Source organism: Prionailurus viverrinus, chromosome D2, assembly GCF_022837055.1.
Source record: "Prionailurus viverrinus isolate Anna chromosome D2, UM_Priviv_1.0, whole genome shotgun sequence".
Lineage (NCBI taxonomy): Eukaryota > Metazoa > Chordata > Mammalia > Carnivora > Felidae > Prionailurus > Prionailurus viverrinus.
Window position 1 is genome coordinate 19,688,330 of NC_062571.1, and position 14,804 is coordinate 19,703,133.

General features: G+C 52.3%; 1 protein-coding gene across 1 annotated transcript in view; it reads right to left on the reverse strand.

The window, feature by feature from the left end:
• Window positions 1-814: 814 nt before the first annotated feature.
• The window catches only part of LOC125147570 (liprin-alpha-1-like), a 50,464-nt gene continuing 36,474 nt past the window's right edge, over window positions 815-14,804 (reverse strand). Inside the window, exons 6-9 of the mRNA XM_047824662.1 lie at window positions 12,798-12,942; window positions 7,947-8,098; window positions 7,109-7,281; window positions 815-900 (exon numbers count right to left, since the gene is read on the reverse strand). Coding sequence (XP_047680618.1) covers window positions 7,113-7,281; window positions 7,947-8,098; window positions 12,798-12,942 — 466 coding nt within the window. The 3' untranslated portion in view covers window positions 815-900; window positions 7,109-7,112. The remainder of the gene's footprint in view (window positions 901-7,108; window positions 7,282-7,946; window positions 8,099-12,797; window positions 12,943-14,804) is intronic.

The window sequence follows — 14,804 nt, forward strand, 5'->3', positions numbered from 1 at the left end:
GCACCCTGATTGGTCCTCTGAGAGTTCTGCTGCCAGGGGTCTAAGGTTCGGGTTGGGGGGGAGAAGGGGGCGGGCAGGGTTTTGGGGAAGAGGTGGCCAGGTTGCCCCACCCAGGCTTTCTGGGGCCTCAGCTCCCAGGTTGTGCGGGTCACTCCAGGCAAACTGCCCAGGCCCCCAGGGACCAGGCTCAGAAACAGCATACCGGCCTGGGAGATTTTCACAGTGTTTCCATCAGCTTTCCACTCCAAGTTTCTTTAGCTGATAGTTAACACCAGATATTTTTAATCTGTTCACACTGCAGAAGAAAGCATTTCTTGCTAGAAAAAGTGTAGTTAAGGTGAGTCATTAAAATACAATGACAATTGCTGCAAATTAACTCTGATTATATCAAAACCATGGGTGTAGAGCTAAGGGACATTCGTAAAGGATAATGCAGGCTGTGTCACGGTGATTTTGCAAACGTGGTAAAATCCTTTTCTCTGTCAGGGTTTCTTAACAAACAATTAAACAATGATAATTACAATACGTGCACAGGTTATAAAAGCCCTGTATTTGTCATAGGATTTATACATACAACCATGAGAGTACATACACTTGAAAGACTAAACTGAGATATAACAACATCAATTGATTCCAAAGGATATTTATAGCCCGGATATATATGAAAGTAACGAACTATCTATAGGGAGTGACAAATTTACAGAAATGTGCGAAACATTAAATGCTAAATGAGTTTCTCGATCCTATTCACGAATTTTTCAGTAATTAAATACTGTCATAAAATATCTCAGGGTCCATATAACAAGGATTAACAGATGAAAGATCTGGTTGAAGTTTCAAATGTAGTCACTGCTGGGCTCTGCGTGCTGCAAGACCATCGGTAGAAGCAGTGTGGGCAAACTGCAAGATAAAGGAAAGAATCAGTCTTAAGACATCAGCCCGAAAAGCACCTTCCAGGGCCCCAGGTGGGGCCTAGCACGTGCCCCCCCTCCCCAAAGACCTTCCTGGCTGAAGAGATTTGAGAATCTAGAGAACATATGAAGCATTTTGCATTACCAATGAGAATTATTCGATTGAGTTCATACTGGCTTAAGACTGAAAGTTACCAAATTAAAAAAAAAAACAAGATGAAGGAATCAATCAACTATTCTTTTTTTTTCTTCAGGATTTTAAGTAATCTCCACTCCAAAATGGGGCTCAAACTCACTACCCTAAGTTCAAGTGTCATAGGCTCCACCTGGCCTTCAGCCAGGAGCTCCCAACAATCAAACACTGTGGCTGAGACAGGAAAACAGAATGAGAGGAGAACAAAGCCCACCCCCCGAGGCCCTCAGAACAGGAAGAAGAGGGCTGGGCTCCGGGGTCCACACCCAAATCTCCAAGTTCAAACTCAGCCACTCAGAGGGCAATGTGATTCCGCTTTTAAAAGCTAATCTTTCAAATGAGAGGCCACCAGCGTCACTCACGTGAGGACTAGAATCCTCTTGGGCCTGGTTCATTCAAGAAGGTGTGCGTAAAACAAGCCAGCCAGGGCCTGCTGACCTAGGAGCTCCACCAGACCAGGCAAAGGCCAGTGCCACTTGCTCCCGAACGACCGGGAAGGTCAGCTCAGACCTGGAAAATCTCCTACTGCTCTGACAGCAATCCTGCCTCCCTACCACAAAAGACATTAGCAGACACTGAAGCCAAACTTCTTTTTTTACGAAAAGAGTGGAAATACAGTTTTCTCCGGAAAAACTGAGAACACACCAACCTCTTAAGTGTAAGCACACAAACACCAGAATCCTCTTAGCAGGTGTAGAGAAGCTCATGTGTGTGTGTGTGTATGTGTGTGTGTGCATGTGTGTGTGTGTGCGTGTGCGTGTATGTGTGTGTGAGTCTGTCTATGTGCGTCTGCGTGTCTGTGTATTTCTGAAGTCCCTAAGTGAGCCTGCTGCGGCTGTCCTGGCTCACATGGACATTGCGCAGACAGGACACAGGGTGTCCGACTGTGGCCTGCATGGACGGTGCCCTCTACTCACCAACAGGAGGCATCAGCAGGATTAAGACATGACTGGCTGAATCCAGCCTCTGTGGTGCAGATACTATGCCTGCTCCAAGCAACACAAGGGGCAGCGTGCAAATGCAGCATGCGGTTAGTCTTGAAATAGCACATGACGGCACAAATACAGCCACACACATTCTAAACCACAGCAGCAACCACTGAGGGCTCCCGGGGCACTTCTGAGTGGGGTTCTCTCCACCCGCAAGCAGCCGGGGGAGTCCCCGGGAGTTCACTCTCAAATAGCAATGGGGCAGTAGAGGCCATGAAAACACTTTCGCCGTGTCCATCTGCCATCTTGTGAAAGAGGGGCCAGGGCTGCCCATCACATACGTAGCTCTGCAAGTGTCGCTCTGAGGCTGGTCCAACGCTCTGAGGACACCCAGGATGCCTAGTTGTAGTAGTTGAGAGAATACGCTAATATTCCATCAGATAGAAAAGTTAAAAAACTCTCTTTCACTGTGAACCTTTGATAAGCAGAAGTGAGGAGTAACCTTAGATCATTTGAGCCTGAGCATGTCATAGCATCTGAACGCCTTGTTACATATTAAGTCGGCCATTCTCCACCAGTGTTCACATTCCAACCCAAGAGCCTCCCATACCTCCGCCAAGAGGCTGGGGAAGAGCAGCACGTCACATACAGACCAGCAGCATCTTCTCTGGCTGCATAGAGGACAGAGAGGAAGTGACCCAGAAGCCTGCAGGGAGAGTCTCTGCTGACCCAGCAGGTAAGTCAACAGTGTCTTGATCTACATTGCTATCTCTAAGAAGGTGCCCTCCTGAAGCTTCTATCATCATCCTGGGAAATTACAGGACACATTGTGAAATGAAAACCAAAAATATATAGTAAGGTTACCAGCCCTTTAGAATGACCTCACTCTGCAAGTTTGTTTACAGCTGTTTACCCCCATTCCTGACAGCCATTGGGGACCCCCTGCCCAGACGGCCGCCCCAGGTGGTAAAGGGAGGCAGGGCCATATTTGTGCCAGGACCCTGACCGGGCACAAGTCAGGACAGTCCTGGGCTGACTGGACCTGCCGCACTGTCTTTGTGAAATCACCTTCCTGCTATAGAAGATACTACCTTTTTGTTTTCAAAACAGTCTAAGCTGTGGACAGTGCTACACGCTAGGACAGTCCCACCGCACCCTTTCACGTGTCCTATTCTCGTCACACTCGAGTGTTCTTATGGCAACGAAGACAGTCTTAAGTAGTGGTGTGGGAGTAAATCAGTCCTGGTGTTGTATAAGGAGAAATCAACACTTCGTGTCTTTTTAAAGAAACGACTGTAACCTTCCCCCAGAGCACAGGGCCCTGGACTGCAGAGAGACCTCCAGGCGCCCCCAAACGCAACTTACAGGCTCTATTGCCAGGCTGCCGTCAATATGTTATGATGTGAAAAATATTTCTCAAGACTATCAAAAGTCAAATACCAAAAGGAAAGAAACCAAACTCCTCACCTCTGTTAAAATATTGGTTTCTCAATAGCTCATTGGTTTGGGTGTTTTTTACGTTTTTGCAGGGACATTTATTTAGTTTTGAAAGAGACACAAACAGTATGAGTTGTGGAAGGGCAGAGGGCTAGGGAGAGAGAGAATCCCAAGCAGAATCCCCATTGTCACCGCTGAGCCCAACGGGAGGCCCAAACTCACGAAGTGTGAGATCATGACCTGCGCTGAAAGCAAGACTCAGATGCTTAAATGATTGAGCTACCAGGCACCACTGTTTGTTAGATTTTCAGAGAGAGAGGGAGAGAGAGAGAGAGAGAGAGAGAACGATTGTGTGTGAGTGAGATAGGGGCAGATAGAAAGGGTGACAGGGGACCCAAAGCAGGCTCCACGCAGACAGCAGCCAGCCCAATGCTGGCCTCAGACTCACAAGCAGTGTGATCATGACCTGAGCGAAAGTCACTTAACCAGCTGAGCCACACAGGCGCCCCGAAGCTCATTTGCTAATAAATTAAGAGCTAAGCTTAACTTGTAAGGTAAAATTATCTCCGCATTTGGAAGAGTAGTCTGGTACATGATTCCTACAAACATAATAATCTACGTTCCTGTTTTGTTTTTTTTTTTTTTATTTTACTTTTAGGAACTCTCTACCCCCAACACAGGGCTCAAAGTCACAACCCAGAGATTATGAGTCACGCTGTCCTCTGACTCAGCCAGCCAGGCATCCCCAAATATAATACTTAACAGTTAACGCAAATTTAGAGATCATTAGGCTGAAAACTTATTTCAAAAACCCTTTGGTCAGTCCCCATGACCAAAAGGTGGTTCAGCTCCCATTCCAAGATAGTACGAGGCTGAAGTCACGAGCCAACACCCCAAAAGTTATGTCAATCTAAAGGATGACAACATATTGCAATAGCGTCGAAACCAAGACTTCAAACTCAAAACAATACCCATTGAATCCTAATAGTGTATTTTCAATCAGAGATGTTAATGTGGAGTCCATTAATGGGCTTGATTTACTTATCTTTGAGAGGCAGAGAGACAGCATGAGCAGGGGAGGGGCAGAGAGAGATGGAGAGAGAGAATCCCAAGCAGACTCCAAGTTGTCGGCACGGAGCCCGACTTGGGGCTCGACGCCACCAACTAGGAGATCATGACCTGAGCCGAAAGCAAGGGTCGAGCGCCGAATCATCTGAGCCCCCCAGGAAGCCCACAGGAATGGGCCTTTGGGGAGAGGGGTCCATGCTCTCCGGGAAATTAGACAAGGGTGCCGTGGAGGGGGGTTTGCAGTGGGGACACTGAGGGCATTCCCAAAGGTGTACAGTGTTCTGTAGAAGGATCAAAAGATTCCTGATTCTCCACTGAGCCCATGAGTCAAACAGAATTCCACAGGGAAATCAGGAACAGAAGCCATGAAACTTCCACGTGGCACACGAAGCAAGAGTGTTTCTCTCTCCACATAAGAGCTAAACGCACGCCAGTCTCACGAGCCTGTGAGGGGAAGGGACAGGCAGAGCTCAGGCAGGAGGAGGCAGCACCGAGGACTCCGTGCCGCGCAAAACAGACCGGGTTTGGGGAGAGAGGACTAGCTGTGCGGTGAAGCTACGCGCTGCCTTGCTCCAATACAGGTTGCGGGGTCTCCAGCAGGAGAGCAGTGGGCGGGTGCAGACGGCCCGGTGTCGCCTGTGTGTTCTGGGTCGGGATCTGCACCAGAAGCGCCAGGGCGGTGACATCGAAGGTCCCGTCTAAGGCCATCAACGTGCCGTTAACTCCACCGTCTACGCGATTGTTGGCCTCCTCTTTAAGGCCAATCGATAGGACCCAGCGAATCACCGGGTCCTTCCTCCAAACCAGCACCTCGGCCGACAGTAAACACCCATGGCCACGGTGGCTGCCGAAAGCTCTCTCCATCACATCCACACCCTGTGATGCAGGACAAGGATCTCCGCTCTGTGCCCCAAGCCTATGCTTCAGCTCCACACTCCGGGTGTTCTGGAAAACCTTCCTCCCGTCAGACAACACTGTTGGCCCCGAGCCTGGGCACCTTGTCACTTCAACACAAACGTCTCAGTTCTAATCGCAAAGCCCGCTTTGTGGACTCAGTTGAAAATCAGAGAAACCTGAAAAGACTCCCCAGCATATGAAGAGACTGTGACGGGACACCTCACTTTCATGCAAAGTAATAAATATTGCATCTCCTTTAGGAGACATCGAAAAATCACCAGATGATTCACTAGTTACTTCTGGTGAAAGACTGCTTCTGTCAACTGTGAAGAGATTTAAAATGAAGTACACAGTACAGGAAACACATATACCCAGTTCATTTCCAAGGTCTTTCACTAGGTAAAATAACAGTTGTTCAAACACATGGACACGCTTAAAACACTTACAGATCGTTATTACATTTCTCTGTAAGAACTCTGTAAGAACTCTGTAAGAACTCTGAGACTCATTCTCCTGAGGCGGACATTGTCAACACTAGGCACCTTTCGTGGAGCCTTATGGGGCTCTACCTCACCGCCACCTCCCTGAGAACTTCACTCCTCATAGCCCACTGTACCCAGAAGCCTTACCAGAAACAGTCGGTTAACACATATTTTATAAGTGACGTGTATATGCTGTATTCCTTCATAAAACAAGGTAAATGTGATTAAGAAAACCATAAAGAGGGGAAAATACGTTTACAATACTCTACTGCATGGAAACACATAACTTGCATACAAGTGGACCTGATCTTCAAACCCTGGCTGTTCAAGGGTCAACCGTATGTTTCTGGGACTGGCCATGCATGTCCACAGAGACCACGGTATGATCCACTCTCAGACACTGCGTTATACCTATGGTAACCCAGAAGCCAAGTCAGCGATTTGAACATCTCAGCCCCGGAGAAAGTCACCTACACACACTCTGTGAAACTGAATCAAATGCTGGGGCAAACGACTCAATAAACGCTGTCCTCATATGACCAAGTACTTAAACCGTACCTCCCGAAGATGACAAAAGAAACGTAGGAAACACAGTGAAATGTTTTGGCCAATTTTGTGACCTCTGGACTTACAAGACATACACATTTCTGGGAGCAGTGGGTGTGAGAGCCAGAGGGCACTTTCACGAATCTTAATGTTTTCATTACAGAAAGTATAAGGATGTGGAAGTAAACACACCGGCAACATCTAAGGGACCGAATTTTCCCAGCATGGTTCCAGGAGCAAAAGGCCCTGGAGGCCTTTTTATGTCCGTGGAGGACATAATACTGCTTTGCAGCTATAGAGTCTATTGAACAAACGAACAGCTACTGCTTTAAAAACAGGTACAGCTGAAAAGTGCTCAGCAAGGTGACAAGAAACACAATGCTTATTTTTTAAAGTTTTTGGTGTTTTTCAGCTTGTCCGCCCAATTTGCTGAGTCCCAGGGCACCTTGGGAAGGGTTTTCAATTCAGTGGCTCCAACCCAGTGGCTGTGGGGAAGCAGAGTGATGAAATGGGAGGTGGGGGGTGTCCACAGCCACGTGAGGTCTCCCGACACGGGGAGGGGTCTGCAGGCAGAGAGACCACGGATCTAGAGGAATGAGGCCAGTAAGACCACCCACACGCTGGAAACACGCAGGGGACACCAACCTGGTCAGGCAGGCTCGTCGCTAGCGTGGCTGGGGTGGACCTTTTGTCTTCTGGTGAGCAACCAGCGGATGGATTTTGTGATGCCCTTCTTCTTGGGGGCGTTGTTCAGTGAGTCCTGGCTATTGCTAGTTTTGCTGAGGCTGCTCAAGGGGCCATCCCGAGAGCCTGGGGATCTGGGGGACGCACAGGAGAGCATCTTCCACGCGTGCTCGTCACACGACACACCGCCCCACGTGATTAGAAGCACAATCCCCCAGCTTCTAGGGAGGGCTGCGCCCTGGGAGCTGACACTCTCTCCCTCCCAAGTATATCTGGAGTCCAAGCACCTTGGGTTGAGAACGCTCGGCACCCCACCCTGGCCGTGACCCGGGAGCACGGAGGACATGCACACCTGAGCCACCCCAGGACGTGGTGCGAGGAACAGAGAGGCTGCTGGAGCTGCCTGGTGGGGGTGGGGGGAAGAGAGCATGGCTCCTGACAGCCCCACAGGGCACAGTGTGGCCCAGGGGAGGAGCCCTAGGGAGCATGTCACCCAGGATCCACCGGGAGGAAAAGGGAGGTCTCAGGACGGCTGGTGCGTAGGATCTGAGCAAACGAGGCTGCCCTACAGCCACCAGCATCACAAGACTCTGGTCTTTTCCCCCTGCCTTTTGCTCTGCTGGCCACACCCAGGGCACCCAGGCAGGTATCCCAAGAATGACGTGCACGTAAACTCGGTTCATTGGCCTCTCTTTGGAATCGCTGTTCCGACCCTTTCTCCCCCATGTAGAGATCAAAGGTTTCTCAGAGCTGAAAACCAGCGCACAGGCATGTCGCCTACGATGCCTGTGCCCCTTACTTTGTGGCGTCCCTGATGTCCTCGTGGCTGGCCTTGTGCAGTGCCCCTTGCTGCAGCCTGTCCAAGCTCAGGGACCTCTGGGAAGAAGGAGCTGACGGTACACATCGTGTCCTTGCCGTGCTATCTTGTGACTCTTCCTCCAAAGGCAGCAACTGTGGGGTGGAGAGGAGAGTGACATGAGTTCACCGTGCACCCAGACAGAGGAGCACACAGCCCTGAAATCACAGCCAGCAACTCATTTGAAAAGCTATGAGCTGTGCTTTGTGCAGCGTCCAAAACGACTTCCTAGGATCGGCCTAACGCCAGGCGAAAGGGTGGATTCGCGTCCGGGCAGTGGGCCCACTGAGACCCCCAGCCCATCTGCACCGAGGGGTGTACCCTCCCCAGGACCTCCCACCACCAGGAGCCCGGCCACAGAAGGTAGAGGCGGAGACCCAAACCATGTCACCATACACCACGGCCAGCTGAGAAGGAAGGTGTTTGTTTCCTGACGCCATTCAGGGCAAACCCTGGTGAGCACGGAGCCCTCCCATGCACGATTGTCCAAAGCTCTTTGTTTGGGGGAAGTGGAGCGAGCTTGTGGCCTAATCCACTGTCACCTCTGGTGGCGATGCAAGGCTGGAATCTACGGGGACGTGTGTAAAGTGACAAGGCACCCAACCCCCTGACCCCACACTCGGGTCTGACTTCTGCTTCTCGGGGACATTTCGGTTGATGTTACAAACTGATGGACTCATCTGCAGCTTACAGACAGTCTGCTCGACACGGTGGAGACACAGCGTCCCTTGGCTGCCGTCACGACAAATGAACCCCTTCAGACTCCATTTTTCCTTGTGTGACAGGCTGTGGGTCTGCGGCTATGTGGCTGTGGGCCCTGGAAAGGACCGTGGGGCCATGGACCCGCCAGCGTTACGACCCTTGACAGGTCCTGGTGGTGAGGCAGGGCCGGATCTCACGAGACACACGTGTAGGACTGGTGACACAGGCACAGCCAACTGGGTTTGTACCAGGGCCTCCGAAGCTGCATGGGGCTCGGGACACCCATGGCGGTCAGCACCAAGTGGAGCTGAGCTCAGGGAAGACACAAGCTTAACCAACCGCTCCAAAACACCTGCCTCCTCTCCTGATTTCCTGACAATCATCAGACAACAAAAGGCTACCTTAACAGGCTACAAATTATCCACATAAAACCAAACAGGGTCAGACTGGCTCAACACAAGTAGGTTTCATACCCAGGTGGAAGCAAGGATATGGAGAAAACAAACCCAAAAGGGAACAGGACAGGGAGCCACACTAGCGACCAGGCTATGAGGTGAGCAGAGACGGAGGGTTCCGGGAGCACACCCTCCCCTGTGTCACAGCGCAGTCCACACACAGGCCCCCGCCCAGCACTGGGTCCTGCCAGACTTGTGCCTATGGGCCATTTCAGTCTCAACCAAAACGGGAGGCTCCCGCCAGGCTGGGAAGTGCAACGCCCATGCTGGCCCTGTCTGCATGGACCTGACACCCACTGCCCGTACACCTAGACTTCATCCCCCAAAACCTCCAAAGAGCCCTCCAAGTAACCATCAGTGAGCTGCGGGAGCAGGCCGTCCTGCCTGGGTGTTCATCACACGACCCTCTGTTCCTTGAGAAAGTCCTGCTACAGAAGAAAAGGCAGCACGAGCCAGCAGAATGCAGGGCATGTTCTGTGCCCCGGCGCCAATGTGAGCTCCTGATCTCTGAGGACCGTGCACCGAGGGGCAGGGTGTGGACACCCCCAGGGCCATGAGCCTTTCGCTGTCCTCCCTTACCAGGAGACCAAAGCAGGAAAAAAAGACGGTGATGAATACACCCCGGTCACAAAACAACCAGGGACCGAACTGGCACTTGAACGCAAGAATTCAACTGAACGGACACACCGTCTGTGCAGTGGAGGGGCTCCCCCAGCTGCCGCCCAGCTCTGTATCAGAGGCACGGCCCTGTCAGCGCATGGCTGGGAAGGTCTGGGATGGGGGTCCGGTCCAGGGAGCAAGGCATCCCAGTTATGAGACGGACTCTCTGGTCGAGGGTTCCGTCCCGAGGCACGGCACTTCCCCGTGAGAATGGGCACACCCACATCATTGTCCTCTGGACACAGGAGGTGGCCTGTCCCAGCAAGGGCACTGTAAATGGGAGAAGGGCGCCCGAGCAAAGGTGGGGTACGTGGCAGAGTGGTGTTGTGGCCAGTGTTTGCCCTGCAAAGTGTCCTCATGCACAGGACCCAGGCTCTCAGGCTCTGGTTGCACATCTGGAAATGGGCTAACCACACAAGCTGTGGCTCGCGGGGATGTCTGTGAGGGCCAGGTCACAGGATCCTAAACCACTGCACACACCAGGTGGCGAACCCTAAGAGCTCTCTGAATGCTGCTGGCTACGGCTGTCAAAAGTGGTGATCTCGAAATCGAAACTCTATGCCTCTGCTTCAGTAATTTCTCTTCCTAGAAACTTCTATGTCTCATGGAACTAAGTACGCAGCGCAGCGAGCAAGACACAAACGCGAGACAACGGTGAGCTCTGGTGGCCGTCGCAGGTACCGTGGAAACCGCACGCCGCGCTCGAGCTCCCAGTGGCTCCTGTACTTCCCCGCACACGCCAGCCGCTCGTCCTTACCCAGCTGTGGTGCTCACTGTGAAGAGACGGGCACTCTCCCCCACACCACACACAAACACAGCTAGGTTGCACTACGAAACACTTTCGCTTTCTCCGATGCTTCCTTACATCACTAGGCTGACAGAGGCATGCAAAGAAAGGAAGAGAAATCAGATTTACTGCACACTTGGAAGCTACAATTTCCAAGACCAAACGAGGCGAACATATTTTAAAGAGAACAACAGGACGGATATAATCGAGAGAAGATTTAGAAACAACCACGCCTGGAAGCAGCACTTTGTTCCACCACACATCTGAATGTAATAGGTTATTCGACATTTACCAGAGACACTACCAATTATCACTCAGGGATGGAAAACTCCATTACAACATACACGACTTATTAAAACATGGCATCTTGTAGAACAGAGACATCTAACAGGTGCCTATTCGAAACTTTCCTGTAACTGTTCTCCTTGTTGAAAACCAAGTTACACTTTTACAGTATCACCCTAGGGGATGCCGAAGTTCCCGCAACACCTTGGATAACACCAAACAAACCCACTCTGTTAATGCCCTGCTGGACGTGAATGTGAAATCCTGACCTAGAATTTGATTGACAACCTCTCACAAATCACTGTGCTGGTTACAGGAGGGTGTCCTGGGCAGGTACCTGATAAAAACGGGCTCAGGGGCAGGTGCCGGCTTCACGTTGTAGGAGTCCTGAGTTTCAGTGTAGAAGGCAGTACTTGTGCTCAGTAAGCCCGTGAGATTTGGAGTCCTGAACACGAGTGTCGGCACCGCAAAGCGTGCTGTCTGTATCGAGCTTCCGTTCGTCTATGCTCAGTGCCTTATCTCTTTTGAAGAAACACTTCGTTTACAAATTATTATCTGGATCATACCCGTATCCACCTGTACTATACAGTGATACGCTAACGACAATTTATGCCTATTGGGGCAAAACCCCACTCTCTAATGACAAATGAAGATACAGGAGAAACAACACGAGCCAGCCACGAGTGACCACAGACGCTCCAGGGCAAAACAGCAAAATGACAAAACACAAACCACAGAACTTTTACCCTGTGTCTCCTTCCAGCTAGCACTGCGTCTCTGCTCCCAACCAGAGTTCAAGTCCTCCAGAAAGCTGCCCCTACCGTGTCTAAACAGACTCTGGAACTCTGGCGAGTGGGCTTTAGCGCAAGGGCTCCTGGACCAGACCACCGTGGTCCTCGGCCTCCACCTTGCCTGGCCCCACCCAGCACGACCAGGCCACCGGGCTCCCTTTCCCTGAGCACCTGGCTCACTGAGACCAAGCTCACCGCTTGGTCTCTGCCAGTTCTGTCTCTCTCTCTCCACTGCCACACTGGGCAGTGCCCAGAGAGCCACCCTTGCACTCTGGGGCTATCCACAGGTGCCCATCTAGGGACTTGTCAATCATCTGTCAAACAGAAATAGATAACTAACACACATATCACCTTTTACTTCCCATTCGCTGCTGGTCTCCCCTCACTACACTGTGCACACATAGGGGTGCAGGCCTCTCCTCTGACTTTTTATCTATTTATTGTTTTCTTTGTTTTATTTCAAGTGGGGGAGGAGCAGAGAGAGGGAGAGAGAGAGAATCCCAAGCAGGCTCCTGGCGCGGTCAGCGCAGAGCCCCATGCGGGGCTGCGGGGCTCCGGGTCTCGATCTCACAAACCCAGAGATCGTGACATGAGCAGAAATCAGCAGTCGGACGCTTGACCGACTGAGCCACCCGGCGCCCCTCATCTGGGTTTTTCAGTCATGCTGCACCCTAGCTCTGGGACGATATCTGCACCAAACTTGTTCCATGACTACAGGTGCTCAAAACTTACACAAATATATAAAAATATACGCGGCTGAAGAGACAAAGGACAAAAGTACTTAAACTCCAAAGGTGAATTCTTTGTTGTTTAAGGATGAATACACATGTTCATTTAACCTTCATTAGCGTTTCAAACCCTTACTAATTTGCATTGTGCTGTGCTTAACACAAGGTCCTATGTGAATCCACATTGCTACTTTATACAAAGAAAGAACAAAAGCTCTCAAAAGTAAATTCTAAGGCAGCAAAAGAAGAATGGGGGAAGGGGAAAAGAGAAAGCATCCTATCAGTCCTTTAGTTCCAGAAGAGCCTCACAGACAGAGGAAAAGGCAGGTGACATTGGAGCAGGCAGGTGGGTCCCACGAGAGCCCCCAGAGGATGGAGGTCCTTGCCTTGGAAGGCTCATGTCGCAGACGGGCCACACGGCCTTTCCGGTGGCGCCGCAACACCGTGCTGCTGCTGCTGCTGCTGCTGGCATCCGTGGGGCTGTCCGCCAGACGGAACCTGGAAGCTGGGATGCTGCCGACGTGCGTCCGCCTGAAATACGGAGGAAAACAATCAAACAAACACGCACACACACACCAAGGTTGTTATCTAAAGAAAAGTGGACTTTGTCAGCCAGGCCAGAACCCATCCATTGGGAAAATGAGGTCAGAGAAAAAGGTCTCCAAGGAAGGCGTCTTTGCCCCTGGCTCCAGTGCAAGCCCGCTAGCCGGGCCCTGTGGAGACAGGGTCTCCCGGGCCCAGCAGGTGAAACGCATCCCCGCGGCCCAGACGTCCCCGAGGTGGAGCAGCGCCTGCCCCCAGTCAAGCTGTCGTCCTGCGTGTCTGCACCACCTCTTGCCCAACTGACCGGAAAGCACTCCTATACGTCCCTCTGGCCTTCACCTGCCATCGGCCCACGTGTGCCAAGGCCCTTGCTGTGATGCCAGGTGACCCCAGGTTTTCCTCCACCAGCCACTATCGGGCGCCCCAGGGGCAGTCGCAGCAGGATCCTCGGGAACCACACCTCGCAGCTCCCGTACACAGGAGGTGGCAATGCGCCCGGTGTTTCCAAGGCAAAAGCGTCTCTGGCCTCTGTGCAGTTAGACTAACAGACAAATGTCCCCCTTGGCCACAGAAGTCTCCAGAAAAGTTCCATGGAGCCCCGAGCCCCTAGGGTGGAGTCACTTAATTGGGCTGTCAGCTGCTCCCCTCAGCAAAGGCTCTGGGCACGAAGCTCTGGGCAGCAGCTGTGAAGGAGCACCGGCCAGCCCACGTGCCCGGCCTCAGCCACGGGCTCACCCTCCACACTTGAACCCTGCACGGGAGTCCAGTGGCTCCTTGCTCTCTGGAAAAGAAGAGAGGCTGCCTTCCATTTCACCAATCCTTATGGTCTCGGGAGACAGAACACGCCCATCTGATTCACATCAACTAGAGAGGGGGCCCCTGGCGTCACCCCTTGTGGCCTGGAGACAGAGCCACCACGAAAGGGCGTCTCCTCTGTGGTGCTTCAAGCTCTTCTCTGCAGCCTTTCAAGAAACGTCATTGACACGTGCTGCCTCAGGGTACTGATTGCTTCTAAGACAGCCAAGTCGGGACTGCCCGCTGGCCACAACCACCTTCCCCTCCTCTGGTCCCCCCATTCCCAGAACAACTGCTCACCTGAGCTCAGGTGGTCTAGCTTCACCGCTGTGCGGCCATGACACATCGCCAATCGGGGAGAGCCACACACGCCACCCCGCATGGGACCTGGCATGGTTCATGGCTCCTCCGAGGTTCACGTGTGTCCCCTGACTCTGACACCCTATCTCAGGCTCCCTGGCTCCCGACCCCACCACCCTGCACCCAGTCCTATCCCAGAGCTCTCTCCCATCTGCCCCGCCTGCGTGTGGAAGTGGGTCTGACACCTTTCTTTTCATCTGCAACCCAGACCATGTCATCTTGCTAGAGGACGACACAAACAGAAGACGTGGCTATGAGGTCGTGCCAGGAGGGCTCAGCTGTCCAGCCTGCCTGCCGCCTTCCCAGTCTCGTCCCCACGGCCTCTGGCCGCTCACGGCGACACAGCTCCCAGCAGCCTCTCTTCTGCCACCAGACGAGAGAGCACTTTGGGAGACGGCTTCAAACAGACCCTGTTCCTCAGCCGGTCTCCTGCCCGGGGTCTTCTGACCACAAGGCCACCTGTGACCGCGGCCAATGCCTCCGCAACCACGGGAGCACTGCGATCCTCTCTATCCTTCTCCTTGGCCAGCTCACCTCAGGCGGGTGACGGGCGTGGACGTCCCTCTTATGGCAACTGCCCCAGGGTGCCACCCTCCAGGGGCCTGCACAGCCCCTTCCCTTGAGAACTCCAACATGCACTCGAGTGGCCTGCACCACATCCACTGTTTGCTCCCTTGGCCTCCTCACACATACCC